Source organism: Corapipo altera, unplaced genomic scaffold, assembly GCF_003945725.1.
Source record: "Corapipo altera isolate COAL_440 unplaced genomic scaffold, ASM394572v1 1b, whole genome shotgun sequence".
Classification (NCBI taxonomy): domain Eukaryota; kingdom Metazoa; phylum Chordata; class Aves; order Passeriformes; family Pipridae; genus Corapipo; species Corapipo altera.
In genome coordinates, this window is record NW_020884881.1 from 3,196,781 (window position 1) to 3,217,152 (window position 20,372).

Here is a 20,372-nt window from a genome sequence, read left to right on the forward strand (position 1 = left end):
TTTGCAGTGCTCAGGGTAACAATCCATTGTTTTCTTCTCTTCCAAACCTGCTTCTCCTCTGTTCACCTTCACTTTAATCTACAGCTTTTAATTTCAGCATTCCCATGTCTGTAGTTAAGCATTGCAACTTTCAGCAGTGGGAGAGGAAACAATAAAATGATGCTATTATATAGGTTGGATTTTTTTAAAAAACTATTTTTTTTCTTATATATTTTAGAATAAATGTCTAACTTGGTTCCAAAACAAAAAGTGTTTGAAGACTTTATTTTTCTTTTACTCTCACACATCCATCTTTGAGGGTAATGAATCTTCTTACAATGGGGAGTTGAAAGTGAAGCTTTATGAAGTGTATTTGTTAGCTGGGCTTGTATGATATTATAGTAATATGATTATTGCTTATTTTCAGTCCTGTTTGTGATATTGAAGTGCCAGAAAGACTTTCATCCTCCTATGAGCAGCTTAAATGTTACCACCTTGTGGAAAGATGTGTCCATGTGCCTGCCAGAGAAGGAAGCGAGGAGGAGATCCTGTTGGTTCACAGGTCTGAAACTTAACTTTCGTTACCATTCAGATTAACTCAATGAAACAGCAGAACTTGTCTGTCCAGGTCATATTTTGATCCATTTGAAAAGGGCTGCTCCAAAATTCAGTGACTTCCATTGATTTCAATGGAAAATGTGTCACACTGAAAATTAGTTGAATAATGTTGAGTATGGTGTAGGTGCTGAATTATGAATCTGCTATCCCACTAAATGCCCATTCTCACTCTTTGGGATCTTAGGCAACGAATGCTCATTTATACATAGGAATAGAAGTAAACTAAAAAAAACTGGGACAAGACCTTGAAAAGTGTAGAAAAATGGGTATTTCTTTAGAAAGATAATAACCTCTTCTTTCTTAAGCATCTTTGAGATAAAATGGACCGAACAGAAATACTTTGCAGCTAATTCTATGGAGAGGTGGATGTCAGAGGAACAGTAGCCAGCTTGTTCTGGGCAGTTGTGGCAATGAAATCTGCTCTGGCACTTGTCACCTTGGTGTGATGGTTCTGCAGCCAGCTGCAGATGATTCTGCATGTTGCTTGTGTGCTCATTTGCCCTTGTCAGGGAGTGGCAAGGGCAGCCTTTTCCAAAAGGCAAGGGGTCTGGAGCAGAAAGTGATGACAGAGCAGGCAGAGGCAATAGCTTTGTGGACGAGGCCACAATCCCACAATACCCAGCCCAGGTCCAGCAATGGTACCTGGATTCAGCCATGAGTTTAGTCTGCCCAGCGAGGCCATAGTGACACGACAGGTTTGAAGTCAAGTTGGAGAGTCAGTGCACAGGTCAGGGTCCAGGTCCAGATTAATGGGCTGCGTGGCCAAACACAGACTTTACTACACAACACAGCTGCAGTGTAGCCAAGAGCAAGAGCCTTATCTTGGAAACAAGAGCCAAGGGAAGGAGGAGCAGCATCTGCTGAGGCTTCTTAGCAGAGCTGTTTGGAGGGTGCCTCTGCTGACATTCCTTCTAGTGCTCTCTCTCAAGGTGACCAGCTGTACTGTCTCTGCTTGTTCTGGACACAGCAGCCAAACCTCAGGAGGGAAGGGATGCACTCAGGGCCCTGACACCTATGAACAGAACCATAGCTTGATCCTAAGTCATTCTTGAATTTTCAGGTTCCAAACCAGTATTTCTTCTAAAAAACATGCTTGTTAGACTGCAATTAGTGCTGTGTACCAATATAATTTATTTTCATGGTAAATACAGTGCTGATTGGGTATGGAAGAGGCTTGATCACTATTTTCAGTTGATTTGCTCCTACTAGATGACTGCAGCAAATCACTTCACTGTCTTGGTTTACATAGGTAAGGTAGAGATAATAGAGCTCTTTCCTCTCCAAAACACTTTTAGATTGAAACAAATTTATAACTCTTCTAGAAATATTTTATTTGTGCTCACAGTTAGTTATGAGGCTGCTGCTGAAGTTAAATTAGTAATTAGGTAGTTATTCATGTTCATATGGTTTTGTTCCTGTTAATACCTTTGTTTTGAAGCAACTGTTTATTTCCATTAGGCTGCACTAGCATGTCTCATTTTTTTGTGAAATTCTGGCTACTTTGGTGTTATCCACCTAGAGGAATGCATATATGGATTAGGTCACAGATGGGATGCCATCAGCCTCCATTTCCAGCTCACTACAGAAAGGCAGGAGATCAGTGACAGAGAATTAGGGGAACATTGATGTTAGTGCCTTAGTACTTACTGCACTCCTGAACCAGTGAAAAGAGGGAGTTAGTAGACACCTAATAAGGGATTCACTCAAAAGTTAGTTTTTCACAGAACAAGACAGAACTAGATGCATATTCTCAGAGTTGTAATTCACACTCTGATGACTGTCAGAATCAAAGTTCTTGTTGAGATGGTGTATATATGTAGCATGGATTACAAAATAGATTGCTGTGTGATGAACAAAGAGTCTTTTTTTGAAAGCGAGACTCTTACCACTGAAAAAGAGAGAAAAATGTTGTACTCCTAAGACATTCAAGAACCCTTGCTGTCATAGAGCTCCTTTTTTTCACTATATCCTACATCTAGCATACCAGAGTACCTGTTGGACTCCTGAAGCCTCACAGAAAGCCCATTTTAACATATATTCTGTTACTTCTTGTTACATTCTACATTAAAAAAAAAAAATTCTAGTTGCATAGTTAAGTGTTGTGTTAATCTCTCTCTCCTCTGCAGTTCAGAGCACTTGGAAGTGGCGAAAAGCACTCAGACAATGAATGAGGAGGAGCTGAAAAGAGTCTCTGAAAATTATGATGCTTTTTTCTTTCATCCGGTGTGTAAATTAAACTGCTTCCTCTCTTGGGAGTTACAAGTATTTGTGTTATCACATCTGAGTGACACTAAGATGTCAAGTAGGGGAAAATTGGCAATACAATTTTTGCTATTTAGTCTCACATTTATTTATGATGTTATTGTTATATGTTTCAAGTTTAGTATAATGCTGTAATTTAAATTGGTTAAGTGTCCTGTCATCTGTTCTGTAATTGTATCATGCCAGTATAGTGCGCTACTCAAATTTTAGCTCTATTTTTGTCACTTAATGTCACTGTAGACCATTAGTGACCTGTTAATCACATTTTGGTAACAATTGCTCTTAAATGTTGTGCCAAGTAAGGAAGATGAAGTCTTCCGTGTTTTGTTTCTGTGTGGTTTTGTTTCTTATTTTCAAAGATGCCATATTAGTCCGTTCAATATGTCCATCTCAAGTTTCTTAACTGCTCCACAGAGAACATCCTTATAAAGGTTATGGTGATCACATGTAATCCTAATGGAAAGCACATTGGAACCTGTGTTGTAAAGTCCTGTTTCAACTGTCTTCATACAGTTTCAGTTGGGTAGAATTATGTCAAGACAATTCACTGTTGGGATGCTAAAGCGTGTGATGTGTGATTAGTTTAAGTTGATGAGTAATTGATGACAACTATGAGTTTCTCTTTTTCAGAACACTTACCGCTGTGCCAGACTAGCAGTAGGAGCAACTTTGCAGCTGGTGGACACTGTGATGTCAGGAAAAGGGCGCAATGGAATGGCATTAGTAAGGTAGGAAAATGTGTGAGAAAGTTTTCACTTCTTGGCAGAGTTTCTTTCGTTGTTATTAACTTTATAAAACTTTGGTTCAGACCTCCAGGTCACCACAGCCAGAGAAATGCAGCTAATGGGTTCTGTTTGTTCAACAATGTTGCTATTGCAGCAGAATATGCAAAACTGAAATATGGTCTACAGAGGTAAGTGCATGGTTGACTCTAGAGAAGCCTTTCATATGCAAGTAACAGTTTGACATTATACTGGTTTAGATTATTGTCTAGAGTGTTCCTTTTGGTTCGGAAAAACATTTTTCATTTGTAACTTCTGTAGATTAAGATGCTGTGGTTCTTCCACTGAATGTTTTCTTTTGTTTTCTGTACAGAATCCTAATTGTTGACTGGGATGTGCATCATGGGCAAGGAACTCAGTATATATTTGAAGAGGATCCAAGGTTTGAAAATTTGTATATTTCATTTTTTTTAATGTTAGCTGTTTAAAGATTGTTTTGCCTCTGTAGCAAATAAGATTTTTTTTTAAACTTCTAAAACGAAAATCTTGCAAAACATTTGCTTTGCTATTTTAGTCACTCCAGTTTTTTACTTGTTATAAAATAGAGGGAAAAATTTAAAATCCAGTAGAACAGATTTACATTTTTTTAAAGAATAACAAATATAAAATGAGCAATATGATTACCTTGATTTGCCAGTACTCAGGTAATACATGAGTACTCTCTGTATTCAGGAATCTCTCAGATAAAGTCTTCAAGTAGTAGTTGGATAAAATACGTGGGCTTTATATTATTTTTGGAAAATCCACGTAAGTAGGTTCTAGAAACAAGTGTGCTGTTCTGAAAATTCCTTGTCTTTGATCTGTATGAAGTGCATGCATATAAGACATTTTTAGCAGGTTACTTTTTAGGTTAATTTTGGCATAGGACCTACTGTACAGATTTTCACAGTCCAAGTCCTTTAAGAGAACTAAGGAGAAAGGACAATTTTATTTTCTTGTTTTCAGGCAATACAGTCACCAGGTTCAGGATATAAAGTCATTTTCAGAATCTTTTTGTCAAATTGGACTTTTTTTTTTTTATTTTCAGCGTTTTGTACTTTTCCTGGCATCGTTACGAACATCAGGAATTCTGGCCATCACTCAAAGAATCTGATTATGATGCTGTGGGTCTGGGAAAAGGAAAAGGTTTTAACATAAATTTGCCTTGGAATAAGGTAAATATTGTTTACAGCACAGCAAAGCAAGTGTAATAGCTTTGTCTTTCGTTCTTTATGGAACACTTTCTTAGAGAGTGCACTGCTTCACTTGCTTGGTAGATGTCTTAGCTGAGTGTACATCCTTCCTGACAGTGGAATATCTGCTGAAAAACGTGGCTCAGAATGTGATAACATTTAAAAAATAGAAGGAAGAGAAAAACTTACACATCCATTTTTACTTGAATATCTTGCCTAGCCATCAAATTGGAAAGTGTTTCAGGACATGGTTACATCCATTCTTGTTTAGCAGAGAACTGAAGCTTATTCTCAAGATTAAGAATGGTGGATATTTATGTACTTTACTTAAATGGAGTTTATTTTACAGGACTTAGTAAGATTCCTTAATCTTTAGCTTTTACTATCTTTCCCTAAAGTCTGGAAGAACCACAGAAACTTTGTCATTCCAACAGGAAAATATAACCAGTGTTTCTCATATTTTTCAGATTGGGATGGGAAATTCAGATTATCTTGCTGCATTTTTCCATGTATTGCTTCCAGTGGCTTTTGAGGTAATTTTTTTCTCCCAAAGACCACTTCCTAAGTGCTTCTTAAGCAGGTACTGTTGAATATTTTATAGAAAGCAGTAACTGCCAGTAGCAGAGTTAACACATTATTTCTGCTGGTATGGTGTCCTGGTGAACTGAATAGTGTTATGGAATTTTAGCTTTTAAATATTCAATATAATGATCTGCAACTTCTCCAGCAGGGATGAAAATAGTGTAAAAGGGTAATTTATTCAAGGAGAACCTTTATTTGTGTTCATATTGTAACTGAAATAACAGTTGATCATGGTACAGTTGAAATCGGTACAAAATTGAAAATAGGACATAAGAATGTGCTATAACTGTCTCTGTTCTATAACAGTTTGATCCTGAACTGGTTATTGTCTCCTCTGGATATGATTCTGGAATTGGAGACCCCGAAGTAAGTAACTTATGGTTTTGTGTTGTCAGTCACAAATCTGTTCAGAAAATATTCCTATCTGTTTAATCTCCTGTGATTGATAAGTGAAATGCTGTTTGATCAAGCTACAAATACATGTTTGCATCTTTAAGCTGACCTGAGTTCATGAAACACTACAAAAATGTAAAGACATATTATCCTATAGATATGTGTCTGTATCTATACAAGCATGTGTGCATATATATATACATATATATATATATGGGTTTCATACCAATGTTTTTGATTCAAGGTTTCATTTCTTAAAAATTTTTCTTTGCCTTAGGGTCAGATGAATGCCACTCCTGAGGTTTTTGCCCACCTTACCCATTTCCTGATGCAGTTAGCTAATGGAAAGCTGTGTGTCATCCTAGAGGTAAAGACTTGTGAAATGTACTCCCATGGGAATGGTATAAGAGCCATTTAGAGCAAACTAGAAGCTAAGAAGCAAAATTTCGTAATTAAATAATTTCTGGTTTTTTTTAGTCTTTGTTTTGAGTATCAGGAATGCAAAAATGGCTAAGATTTGGCAGTGCTCTTACATCTTGAACTTTTGAAACAGAGGAGCCATATGCTTATCATTCAAAAAAATATCCTTCTCAAATCTGTTCAGTTTTTGTCAACAGTTACTAGTCTACTGCTGTGGACAGTCCCAAACTCATTAAAATGTATTTAGTGAATAGGCTGCATTACAAATGATTTAAAAAATATGTCTTATTCCAGGAGAGTTTAACCTAAATATATTCTTACTTAATAATGGATCATTTACAAAATTATCTTTTTTGATGAAAAGCCTCTATGGAAGCTCTTGAAGAGCTCTTCTTTATTCTTTTTTTTGAACAATTAAAAATGTTTTCTCCTTTTGAAATCTAGATTTGAACTAGATTTTCAGGTAAATAAGTGTGTGGAAATATTGCTGCCAACAAGGTCTCCAAGAGTGAACTGCAAATTAGTTGATTCACTTGACCTCTGTTTTGCATGACCTTTCTTCCACCATCCTTTCCAGCTGGTTATTATAGATATTTTTGTCTACTAGCTGATGTGCAAATAAGCATCCACTCCTACTACAGATGATGTGACTGCTCCATAGGTAATAGATTGCTTCCTGCATACCACCTAGCAGTCTAAATCCATTTTGTTCTCTAAATTCTGCCAAACCATTAGGCAACCACATCTCAAAAGTGTCAGGCCATATGAGATTTCTCTTATGCAGACATTTTAGAGGACAGTGATAGCATTTGCCTTCTAAGGAATCTTCCACAAGAATTGTTGAAGATGGCATGTTGCAAATTGGAGTGGAGAAGGCATACATTCCCAGGGTTTTCATGTCAAAGTCATGATTAATTTTTGAAGTTATTTGAACCATGATGAAGTGAGTTGAATCATGAGATGCCAGTGAAGTACAGCAGGTAGCCACTAACTTACTGTTTTCATATTGAAAGTCATTGACTTAGATGTACTTTCATATTATCTTCCGTTTCTGTAAATACAGATATATTTCAAAAGTATAATTTATTTTCTATTATGATATTCAGAGAGATGTTAAAAGTACTTGTCTCTTAGTTGACACAGGTTTTTTGTTTGTTTTTTTTTTAGGGTGGATACCACTTGAAATCATTGGCTGAATCAGTCTGCATGACTGTAAAAACTTTACTTGGAGATCCGGTACCTCAAATAACTGGAGAAATGGCACCTTGTCTAAGGTAAGCATATAAAGAATTCTAGAACAACCCATCCAAGGTACAGTTTTGTATACTTTTCTTTCTGAAATTATTTGAAGTTGTGATATCTTACAGCATAAAACCATAAACCATTTTATCCTTGGGCCTTGTTATCCTATAGAAATCCATCTCATTGAAGGCTAAGACAATCCTATTGTAATTAAGCCAATGCCAATTAGTGACAGCCAGTATGTGGGAAAGTATGCAATTGCAAGGATTAGTTCTTCAGACCCCAGGGCCACTTCAATTGCTGTAGTACAGGAAAAGCTGGAGCTAACCTTTCTCTCATCAGTGAGAGCTGATGCTTTGCAGAGCCAGACTTGGTGAATCCTTGTGTTTCTAGAATTTGGAGCATTGAGGCTTTGGGTGCAAAAGCACTTGATGGTGTAGAGCTGTACCAAGATAATTACATTTCAAGTCTAACTTCTTTTTGGAGACACTAAGACTGTGTTAATCTGACCTAGTAAAGCATTCTGAACCTTGGGCCTGAATCAGTCCCACATCACAAAAGTGTCTTTCTCTCTACCTGTCTGTACTACCTCCTCCATGTCTCCATGTTCTGTCCTCACTCTCTCTCCCACTTCAGTAGCTGCCCTGGGCTTTTTCCAGCAGTAATACTCCTCATGCACTTGGGTGGCAGCACCTACCAGTTGGCTGTGTTAGTTAAAACTCAGAACTCAGATCAGCCAGGGAGGCAGTGCAGATACACATGGGCTGTGAGCTGAGTAGTGTTCAGTAAACTCACAGAGCAAAGCTGGTTTTTTTGCTCTCAGCACATCCCATAGGCCCTGTGTGTCCTCTGTTTCTTCTCCAGCAACTGTGGTATCTCAGGTTGCTATCATCCTAGGTAATAAAGAGTTGGTTACATATTTATCCAGTATATCAGTCCAGCTCCTGAATACCTTAAAAATAATCTCTAAGTACACAGAATTTCTTCTGGATTTAACGAGTGGAATTATGTGTGATAGCTAACGTAATAGGACCATTTGACCATAGTGCTGCAAATACCAGTGGTATAAAAAGAAGATTTCAGCACAAAGAATAGCAGGGAACGTGATTTACTTGGTTTCTGAACAGATTGTCTCACATTTGAGTGAATCTAATTAAATCTTTACAGTGTGTAGATAAAATCTCTGGCAGGCGTGGACAGACAGGAGAACTCAGACAGGTGTGCTTGTTCCAGCAGCAGGGTTGGGATTTCACTCATTGTGTGTAAATGTGCATACATGCTGCATGTGTTCTTCTCTTTTCTTTTTTGACTCTTAAATCTAATCTTTCCAAGCTATCTGCCCACTGATTTTCATTCTCTTTATTTTTCTGTTCTGCATTCTTGGAAGAGACCAGAGCTTGTTCATTTTCAGTTGGATATTTTGGTTTTGCTTTTTTGTTGAGGTAAGTTATGTTTCCTCTGTTTTCATTATTCCTGACTCTGTTAATCCGGTTTCTTTTGTAGTGCTGTTGAATCTATTCAGAATGTGAGAGCAGCACATAAGCCCTACTGGAAATGGTTGACGTATGAAGGTAATTTCTCTTTCCTCAAGCAAATGTGATTGATAAATGGATTCATACATTCAGAAATTCAAAATTATTAAAATTAATACCAGCGGATTAAAATAATTGAACAAGCAGTTATTCATCAAGTGACTGACAAAGCAGTGTGAGGCTTCATTCAGGGCCAGTCTTCAGCTGGTCTGAAGAGAACTTCTGAAGCCAGCAGACATCATGTCAGAAACTACCTCTTTGTTTGAGGATGCCGTTTCATGTGTCAAAAATATGGACATAAGATTATTATTGTTTGTCACCTTTCACTATATTAAAACAAATGTAGTAGCACTGAAAAAATAACATCTGTGGCAGGAAACATTGTAGCTAGTGCATGGAAGTAAATATGCATACTATGAATGCAAATGTACTCTATTTTGTATACAAGCATATACAAAATTACCACATTGCTTAGGAATTAATACCTGTGAAACCTCTCTATTTCTTTTTCTCTAGACACATCATTTTTACAAAATTTGAGCACCAAATCGCATCTACTAAAGAAGGCTAATTCAAATCCCTCCACAGAACATGACTCTAAGATAACTAACAGCAATGAAACTGTCAAAGTAGAAAGGTTTTTAGAATTGCACATGAAAAATATTCTGTTTCCAGTGCCTCCCATCAAAACAGCAACAGCTGATTCTACAGGTTTAGCACATTTTCTTCCTGTAGCTGTTCATTTGGTGAAGGAAATGGACAAAACTGAAATAAAAGCTCTTGTCAGGTTGGTCCTATTTATGTAATTTTCAATATAATTAAGATGTTGAGAGGTGTCTGTACAGAGTGTCATCTAGCTCTGTGTCTGACACGGTCATCTTTTTGGCCTTAGTCTCCTCAGTTATGGCCAGAAATTCTTCCTTTGAAAAATTAAGGCATTTGTGTTGTTTGTCACTCATAGCCTTGAAATCCTTGCACTAATCAGAATACTTTTCTCTAAAACTCTTTCAAGAGAGATAGGACAGCTAATGCAAATGTATTCATTTAGAAAGAGATTTTGCTAGGAAGGTGCCTTAAAACTCTGTATTCACTTTTATCTGGAAAAAAAATCAAACTGCTCTGTTTTGAGAAACTCAACTTTTTGTCTTGTCTTAGAGAAAACAGAGTTCTATCAAAATTAGACTATCTTCAGACATTTTTGTTTTCTTTCCAGTGCAGAATGGAGACAGGTTTAGAGAGCTCAAGACTGTCAGCCCAACTGTGTTGTCATTTTCCTGCTAGAGCTAGGTTTCTGAGAACCAATGTGTAGCACCTATACAAAATGTATGACATTAATACTAACGGCAAAGTACTTTATCAGTGTCCTCTTTGAAGACATTATTGCCTCTAATCTAGTTTTTCTCCATATAATTTATTTTACAGTGGCTTTTATGCGGACCTTGTGAATGATGACCAAACTTTGCTCTCTCTTGGCAGTATGTTGGCCATCCTAGATAAAATACTTAAGAAGGAGGTAATAATACATTGCCTTGATCTTGGGGTTAGGGGTGGAGTTGGATTCCTCTGGTTTTTGCTTCTACTATATTGTTGTCCAGATATTGGTTGCTGTGTATCTCACAAGTCCACTAATCTCAGCTGGAATGTGCTTAACTATGAGAGTGATCATGCAAGATGAGAAAACAAGTATTTAGGGATAGCTGTTAGTCACAATACATCTTTCTAATGATCTTTGGACAAGTCATTGTCCAGACTTTTTGCAGGTAGTCACAGCACGTGAGTCACTAAGAACCTTCTCATTGCTCTTAGACCTACGTGTTAGCCAGGCATTTACTCTTCCAGTTGAGGGGAGCAGAAGTTGGTGTATCAAGCACCAGTAAGCACAAGTAAGCAGCAACAAGAAATCGGAAGAAATGTCAAAACTCTTCCTGTCTCAGCATGCAGAGTTTTGCCTTCTACCTTTAGGAGAGAGTTTACTTCGGCGTTACCTTTCCTTACAAGATGCCATGCTATGTGCAGCACTGCACAACAGTTTACACACAGTAAATCTTGATTAACATGTGTGCACACACCCCCCCACCATTTAGTGGTGGTTTCAACAGCTCTGCTGTATGCTTTGATTCTGAACAGAGTAATTCCAGTTCAGCATTTTGCTTCTTGCAAGGTCAGGAATGAAGAGAAGGCATGCTTAGAGGGTGCAAATTTCTATTCGTGTATAAAAACTTGGAGAAGCAAAAAAGAAAAACTGCAAACAAGTTAAAAATCATAATAATAAATCATCATAATAAAACACTTTCTCCCTTTGACTGAAAAGCTTTCTTTAAAGTACTAGGCCTGCAAGGAAGAGTAACTGCCAGAATGGCTTCTTTCTTCTGAGCCATCTTCTTGCTGTTGGAAGTCACATATGTAGATCTGTAATGTCAAATTTCTGGCATTACAGACCGCACATAGCTCCAGGAGAGCCTATAAATAGATTTTTGAAAATGGTAACTGGCAGAAAGAATAGAACTTTAATGAGTTACAGATGGAAGTTCAACTTTTTGTGCTGACAAATACAAAGAGGAGGAATGAGGAAGGGAAATGTGGTTTGTTTTTTTTTTTTTTGCTTAGCTTTCATGTAGAGTTCAAAGCAGTACACAACACAAATGAACACTGAAGGGTTGACTGAGTAATTCTGCAGTTATGTTTTCCAGAGAGGAATAGCTTGCTCAGGTTAAAGAAAGAGTCAGAATTAGAATTCAGGGACAACCTCCTTTTCATAGGGTGTATTTTTCCACTGCAGTCTGCCGACAGGCACACTGAGTGTATCCAATCTGCAGACTATCTAAAGAGCCAGTAAAGATGGCCTTCCTCTGCAAAAGCTATTTTTACAGTTCCCTTTCATCATAGCACTATACTTTTGAAGTAACAGTACAGCTTGTTGCATAATAATCAACTATGGCCTTTCTCTAGAAAATGAATTAATAGCATTTCCTTAACCCTTCTATGATACATCATTAAGATCCCTTGATACATATAAACAAGTAAAAAACCAGTTGTTACACTTAAAAAATGACATGTTCTCGTGCAACATTAACTGCTTCTGAATGAAAAATGTGTTTTGGAGGTACGTAATGGAATTGCAGCGTCACCCACTCCTGCTGTTTCTGCTGCTGTTGCACTAAGACATTCTGTTCGTTTGGGATTTCAAAGGTGAATTTGTATCTTTGTGTTTGCAGCCCTTTGACAAAATGTTAAAATATGATACCAAGTGTGTGAAATATGACAAAATGCCTGCAAAACCTTGATTTAAAAACAAATAGCATGTCCATTAGCATTGCATTTTCAAGGTGTAGTCCAGATAATACCATATATGCCAGCAAAAGCCTTTTGCCTCCCTCCCCCCCTCCCCCATCCCTGCCTCCCTCCTTCTCTACCCCCCTCCTGTCCCTCCCTCCTTCTCTTCCCCCTCCCTTCCTCTTCCCATCCCTCCTTCCTCCCTTCCTCCCTCCGTGATTCCCTCCCTCCCTCCCTCTCTCCCTCCCTCTTCCCTCTCTCCCTCCCCCTTCCCTCTCTCCCTCCCCCTTCCCTCTCTCCCTCCCCCTTCCCTCCCTCCCTTAATCCCACCTTCCCTCCCTCCCTCCCTTAATCCCACCTTCCCTCCCACCCTCCCTCCCTCCCTCCCTTAATCCCACCTTCCTTCCCTCCCTCCCTCCCTTAATCCCACCTTCCCTCCTGCTCTCCCTCCCCTTCCCTCTCCCCTTCCTTTCACCCACCCTCCCTCCCTCTTTTAATCCCTTAATCCTACCCTTCCTCCCCTCTCCTCTCCTGCCTCTCCCTCCCTCTCTCCCGTTATCCCACACTCCCTCCATCCCTCCCTCCCTTCCTCACCACTCTCCCTTCCTCCCTCCCTTAATCCCACACCCTCTCTCGCTCTCCTTCTTTGTCAGATTTCAATTGGTTTTGGCCTGAGGATGTTTTCTTGGTTGTGTCTTTCCAAGGGAGAAATGGGGTTCTTGAACTGTTCTAAATGTGTTTTCTTCATACTTTTAGTGGACCAAATTCAGAAACAATATACATTCTTTTTTATGCATCAATACGTACATGCAAACTCTTTATGAAAATTGCACTAATGGAAAAAAAATTACCTGTAGATGTAAATGTATGTTTATTCTCATATTCTACAGAGTGCTTTATATATTTGTTGGAGACATGCAGATCATACCGAACACAGAAGATGGGTGAGGTTGCTCTTAACTTCAGGCAGTCAGATCCCAAAGGCCTTATGAATGTTCAGAATTGTCTGTATGTGTGATGAATTCTGCAATAAGGAATCAGTCATGACTTGATATTCATTAAGTTTAGCTTGAGGCAAAATAAAGAACTTCTCCAAATACATCTCCAAAGACAAACTGCTATTTCTAAATGTCATTTTATGTTTTTAGTGGTAGGTTTAAATTATAATCCTATATTAAATGAAATTTAAATTGTTATTGAAAATAGTACAAAGTAAAAAAGAAGGCAGTTATTAATTATATAGGGTGCATCCCCCCTATAACTGAAGGAGGCATATACTGCTGATGCAGAGTTCCTTGCTGAAAGTCTTCTTTTCTTATATATAATTTTTTTCCACTTCCCCTTTTTCTTAAAAGTGATTTGCCCATACTCTTTAATCCTCTTTTTAAAAATGCCATAAAAAGGATTTCAGTTTTAATTGTTGCTTATATTTTGGCATGCAGTAATGAAAATAGTTGTTTCCTCCTGTGTTATGAATTAGTATTTAAAGAATGATGAAAGAAAATATATTTTTACCGCATTTGGGAGATGTTGGTTAAATACTGAGGTGTGGTTTTTATTTACAGAAAAGTGCTTATCATACATATCTGTGAGAAAGAACAGTCTGGAAAGACCAGTTCCAAACACTATATTTCTCTAAACTGGAAAGAGGTAAGATTCACTTTCTGGAAACAACATTCCAGAAGAAAAACTTTTTAAACAGAAATAATAGATTATATTTACAAATTCATAAAATGACACTGAGAATTACACCCCTCACTCCAGATTGGACCACTGAAAATTTTTCCTTTTCTTGCCCTTGCCAGGGTACTGCTCCCTCACCGAGCTTTAGAGAACATTAGAATCCGTAGGTTTGAGGAAACCTTCCATAGTTACTGCAGTTCATCTTCAGCAAGGCAGAGTTACAGTGTGAAGGCACTAAGGAAAAAATGAATAATCTGCATGTTTAATATAAAAACTGCTGGAAAAACCAGATCAGTATCCTGTTTCCTAGGTCAATCAAAAGCTTTCTGAGATTCACCTTTTTATTTTGTTTTATATCTGAGAATTTGAGACTTTACATTTGTGCTAAACAGTTTCTTGTTTTTGTGTTAAAGGGTGCTGAAGGAAATGACTTCTTTTCTGCAGCACTTGGATTCATTCTTCCTGTAGCATATAGTTATCAACCAAACTTAACAGTAATAGCTGTTGGACCAAACAGGAACCTTGAAATAAGTGGGATTTCTCTGCTTTTTGCTTTACTACAAGGATTAGCTGAGTCTCGAATTTTTGCTGTGATTAAGGTAAGAAGTGGTGCTGAGCTGTAGTACTTCAAAGTGTCTGGCACTGAACTCAAATCCAGCAGCAGCATGCCTGGTGTGAATTGCTTCAAGCTGCCCAGGAGAAAATACTGGCTGTGTCTGTCCTGTCTCTGGTACCCCAGAGTTCAGAGTGCAAACTGCCCCATGTCCTGAGAGCAAGGCAAGACACAGATGCATACTGAGCTTTAGGCAGCCTGCATGATGGAGAGGCTGGGGCATGAATGCAAGCCCATGGTTCTGTCTCTAGACCATAGATGTTCTGACAATTTGCCACAACTTCCATCCATCTGGATTCCCAGCTCAGAGTTGTCTCCTGAAAAGAGGCACTTACTGTCTGTTAAATCATCTGGCCTCTTTCCATCAAATGTGATTGAAAGCAGCCCATTGTCCTGTTCTTCATGGACTGCTACATTTCCTCTCCTCTCCCCCTTGCTGTATTTTGTCACAAACAACTTTCGGCGTGCAGAAGATAAATCAGAATGGCACATCCTTCAAGTGAACTTAATTGTCATAATACAGAATTAAGGGCCACTCTACCACAGCTTTGTTTCTGGTAGAGAACGTGGGAAAGAAAGAACATATGGATCTTTCCCTAGTCTGTTTTTTTCAATATGCTACCCATTACAAATATCTAAATTTAGGAAGTTGGAGGCTTTGTCCAGACCAGTGATCAGTGCCAATGAGTGCATCTTCCATGAATTTGTCTAATCTCTTAGAGAACTCAGTTTATACTCTTGGCCTCTCCAGCATCCTGTGGTTCTGAGTAGCACTGTTTCTCTGTGTGATCTGTAAAAGAGTAACTTTTGATTGCTTTTATGCCTTGTAGTTCTTCTTTAATGAGGAACAGCAAACAATTGTTCACATATGCTTATTCTCATCTGTTCCTCGGCAAGTATCCAATTAAAGCCATGCAATTAATTCAGCTGCCAGTTAAGTGGATTTTGACATAACATTTGAGAAAACTACAGAATAAATTATTTGTTTTAATTTACAATGCTGATACATAAATTATCTAAGCTAAAATAATTTATATGTTGATAAGTATACATAAATAGTGTATTTACACATTACTAATTAGGAGTATGAAATGAGAAAATTATTGATATTCTGAAGTGTAAATTCAGACATTAAAAGGAAGCTAGGTATACATATTGAAAAAAAAATTTGCTACTTTTATATTGTTATTCTGCAGGTAGCTCCATAACAGGATGGGGATGTGTGGGGATTTTTTAATGCATAAGCTTGGCTTTTTAGAATAACTGAAAAAATATTCTATCTCTTAAAAATAAAAATAAAATACGGTTACAGTCTTCCAAATATAATCTTCATTTACTATCAACATTTGAAAATACAGTTTCTGCAAGCAAACGATATTGATTTAGACTATGAGAAGTCCAAAACAGTCACTTCTTGATGAAGCAAAATATATCACTATTTTCCACTCAGAGAAAGTAAATGATTCATAAAGTAAACAAGCTCGTAGCTCCCCTCCCCTCATAACATTTTCTGTCCCTAACCTAGCATTATTTCTTTTCAATCATAAAAGGAAAACTGCGATTCTTTCTCTATTTGAAAGAAACAAGTTTTACCTTTTTCAGAAAAAACTCCATTTTGACACACTTTTATTTGAAAATGGAAAGTTGCTCATTCTTGCTACTAATACTAGCAGTTTAATTATAAATAATTAAATTGTTTTAAAATATTTCATGTATCACTGAAAAAAAGAGAGCTTGGTTCACAGGAGTGATTTTTTCTTCTTAATTAGGACACAGAGATAAATTTAATGCAGAGTGTAGCCAAAGCATTAGTGGGTGCTTCTCCACCTCACTTTGGAGTTTATGTACCTCCTACCCAAGAAAAAGTAAATAAAATAAAAACATTAAGAGACCAGTTTCAGCAGGAATGGAAAATGCTTCAGTGTTCAGGTAAGTTGTCTGGTTTTATCTTTAATTCTTATTAATATATGCAGGTTTCTGAAAATTTTATGAAATACAGCTGGGTCATGTAAGTCAGTGGGATATTAAAGTCAGTGGGACCAGACTGATCTAATGTGAAAATGTTGAAACTCTGAATGCTCCTAATTCTGCCACTTGATCCAGAAAGCACCGAATGTCATAGCAGAACAACAGTATGATTCAGACTTTGAATACTGTTCCTCCAGAATTTTGGAATGAAAGTACTAAAATATGTGCTTAAAGAGTGGATAACTGACTGTGCACTGGATCTGATTGCCAATGTGTTCTCTGAATATAGTGCCAAATCAGGTGATATTTTTATACATTTAACTTGTCCACAAATAACTTCACATAACTCAATAGAGATTAGTAATGCTGCAAGTGCAGTCACAAAGAGCTGAGGATCAGGAACTGCGTCTGTACAGGAATCAGGCTAAGCAGGGATGTGTGTTTTCAAGCATACTTGTCTAGTAATGTTTCTCTGCTGAAAAACTTCTATTTTTCAACAGGAAGAGCAATTATAAAGATGGTCATATCTCTCTAAAAGAAAATGCCCTTCTGTCTTTCAGAAGTGGCCAAGATCAGGGGTCTGGTTCCAATAAAAATGTTCTTATGGGGTCAGAAATTGCAGTATGAGCCTGATTAATAACTGGTTTTCTTACTGCTGTTCTTTTCAGTGAAGGATGGGATTTCAAGAAATTGACTTCAGAATCATTTTACAAAGCAGAAGAAAAGGAAAATATGAGGACTTCACTCTACCCTCCTTTCAAAAGTAAATTGTCTACATAATAAGTAAAAAGCCCAAGTCCCCAGAGATTTGGTAGTGGCCTAAGGGTACATCATGTAAATTCTCAAAATTAAACAAACATCCCAAGGCAATAGCTACAGTATGCCTCGTTTTGTAGCATTCCAGATATGATTTAGGGATCATTTCCAAGAGCACTTTTCTGTGATTGTGACTGCAATAATGTGACCTTTTGATTTCAAACACTTCAAATTATGTTTATACTGGTACTGCTACTGGGCTCAACTTTATATAATTCAAATAACTAAATATGGTTTTGCAGTTCTCTTTTTTTAATTGTTCCCAGTGCTTCCCTTCTCATTTGTTCTGGTTTTCAGATATTGCTGGATGGGAAATGATACCCATCCTTGAACATTTTGAAATTAAAATCTTTTTTAAAAGAAAAGCCATGTGAAACATTTTCACAAATGAGAGCTGAAGGACATGAAATGTTCTGTTTCAGTTCAGAATTTCTTTAAACTTTGAACTCCAAAAAAGTATTTACTTTTAAGCTGGAAATTGGGCAAAGGCCAAACTTCACCTTCAAAACTTTTCCTTACAGGAAATTTGTTGGTTCATTCTTCTCTCTCCTACTCTCTCCCCTGAATGCCTGCCTTTTTTTTTTCCCCAAGGAAAACACACTTTCTGAGAAGTTTCTTAAAAATCCCTTTTCCCTGACTTTGTTCAACTGAATTTCTAGTTGTTTGAATGATATGCTGTATTTTGATATGTATTTTTCTAAGACCTTTAATAAACGCGAATTAAGAGGGAGGGAAGAAAAAGTGTACTCGTGCTAGAGTTTGTCGGCAAATACCGCCAGAAGGCTGCAGTTACCTTCTGACGCTCGGGACAGGCGCGGTTCGTTGCTTTCTGGCACCAGTTTGCTGTTTTGTTTTGTTTTGTTTTGTTTTGTTTTTGGGTCAGCTGACCACGTTGTGAGTATCGCAGGAATGGTTTAAAAATCGTGACCTGCTCCTTGGGCGATTTCTGTTTCGGCGCTGACGCCGCTCTGCGGTGGCGAGGCCCGCAGGGGCGGCGCCGGTCCCTCCCCCAGCGCTGGGGGCTCCCCCCGAGCCGCGGCCCCGCTCGGCCCCGCTCGGCCCCGCTCGGCCCCGCTCGGCCCCGCTCGGCCCCGCTCGGCCCCGCTCGGCCCCGCTCGGCCCCGCTCGGCCCCGGCCCTTCCCGCCGGGCGCGGGGCGGCTCCGTCGCGCTCGGGTGACGTGGCGGCGCCGACGCTGGGGAAGGAGGCGGTGTCACCATCCCGCTCCCGCCGCTGCCCCGGGAGCGCCGCAGGTACGGCCCGGGCGGGGAGCACCGGGGCGGGAAGGGTTGGGCTTGGGTGGGGTGAGGGGACAGCCCCGCGGGCCGTGCTGATGGCGGGCGGCGAGGAGGGGCTGTCGCGCCGTGCTCAGGCCCAGCGGGATGCTCAGGATGAGTGAGCCCCGGCCACCGGCAGCTCCTCCGGGACATCGCCGCTTCTCCTCGGTGGGTGCTCCGGATGCCCCAGGGATCTCGAGTGCCCTCCGGCCGGCCCCGCACTGCCCCGCACCGTCAGCACCCGCCCTGCGCGGCTCCGCGGCTGCCGCTGAGGCCGCTGCCGGGGGGATGTCTCCTGGGAAAAGGGAGAGGTGTTCCCTCAGGAATCCTGTATTACATCAGGACAACCTTCTCTCTTCTATTTCAGTCCACCCAGCAAAATCAGGCATTTGGAATTAAGCTTCCTCCACCATCACTTCACTTGCGGATCAAAATTACAATGTGGTTTTTACAGCTCGTGTCCTAAATATCTGCTGGATCAGCTCACTCATTTTGGCCTGTTCAGTTTAAGTTAAAGCATATTCATCAATTTCTCATACACCTTATGAGTTTCTTCCTTTTCCTGATATTTTTCAGGTCTTCACATGAAATCAGCGACCCTGACTGTAACTGCTGAAACCTGACAATTTGATTTGAAATGGCGAGCATTACACAGTTGTTCAATGATTTGTGTGAAGCACACTTGACAGGTTTGCCATGGAAGGTTCACTTGGGCAGGCAGAAGATCAGCAAAAGAAGGGCTAAGCAAAATCTGAAAAGGGTTGCTTATAATGCCCTGTTCATAAACCTTTTTCAAGATGAGGCTCGTAAGCTGCAATCAAACATTTCCAGACTTCCAGTGAAAAACAAAATTTTGATGCTGTCTTTCAACTTGAGAGTTGGTGGCCTAGGTGCTCAAGCCGATAGACTGGAGAATCTTGTGGACGAACTGGAAACAGCTGAATGCTTACCATTTGCTGAAGTGAATTCTGTCTTGGATCTCTTAGTACAGCTTGCTGGAACAGGCCCTCCCCAGCTTGTACCACAAAAAAAGGACTATTTTATGAACAACAAATATGTTGGGAGAAATGTCAAATACCAGGGTTATGACTATTATGATGTGAGTGTGTTTGAAGCTGACATACAGTCTCTGATAACAAATGAAGAATGTCAGTTCAATGACACAATTCAAAAGACACTTCAGATAATGGAGTCGGCCCCTGGCACTGGACTCCCTGCCATAGGGCTGTTCTCACAGAGCTGCCCTGCTGGGGACAAGTTTGAGAAAGAGACACGAGTCTCACTGTTCGGTGCCCTTGTCCACAGCCACACATATGATATGGACATCAAGTTGGATTTGCCACCGGTGCCTGACAATGCAGATTTGTCTGGACTTGCAATTAAAGTACAGTAATTTGTTTTGGACTTATGAGTGTATGCATGCTTTCATTGTGCCACTTTGAAACTATGCGTTAAAATGTAGGTAGTGGTTTAATTTGCGATAGAAGCATACAACACTGGAATTTAAGATGGAGCAGGGATTCTTTCTTTTGCAGAGAAGCAGATAAGCTTGTTGGATACAGAGATGTATGATAACAAAAACCTTGGTCTTGTCCTATAGCTGTGTCAAAACCCATCATGTGGCCACAGGCTTTACTAATTTAAGCTATCAGCTGTATCTGTGCCTTCCCCACCCTAGCAATCTTTTGCTTGCATTTTTGCCTGCTTTGTCTGTTGAACTCCTCTGCAGTGTTACTTACTTGTTAGTGCTCAGACTGATTG

At 39.2% G+C, this 20,372-nt stretch overlaps 1 protein-coding gene across 1 annotated transcript in view; it reads left to right on the top strand.

Annotated features, from left to right (window-relative positions):
• The window catches only part of TUBGCP6 (tubulin gamma complex associated protein 6), a 43,122-nt gene that overhangs the window by 1,142 nt on the left and 21,608 nt on the right, over positions 1 to 20,372 (top strand). Inside the window, 19 exon segments of the mRNA XM_027639655.1 lie at positions 407 to 541; positions 2,724 to 2,820; positions 3,490 to 3,587; positions 3,668 to 3,772; positions 3,955 to 4,023; positions 4,669 to 4,795; positions 5,281 to 5,346; positions 5,702 to 5,761; positions 6,066 to 6,155; positions 7,376 to 7,482; positions 8,954 to 9,021; positions 9,499 to 9,769; positions 10,405 to 10,495; positions 12,086 to 12,171; positions 13,146 to 13,199; positions 13,821 to 13,905; positions 14,352 to 14,537; positions 16,321 to 16,484; positions 19,188 to 19,995. Of these exon segments, the coding sequence (XP_027495456.1) occupies positions 407 to 541; positions 2,724 to 2,820; positions 3,490 to 3,587; positions 3,668 to 3,772; positions 3,955 to 4,023; positions 4,669 to 4,795; positions 5,281 to 5,346; positions 5,702 to 5,761; positions 6,066 to 6,155; positions 7,376 to 7,482; positions 8,954 to 9,021; positions 9,499 to 9,769; positions 10,405 to 10,495; positions 12,086 to 12,171; positions 13,146 to 13,199; positions 13,821 to 13,905; positions 14,352 to 14,537; positions 16,321 to 16,484; positions 19,188 to 19,995 (2,767 nt within the window).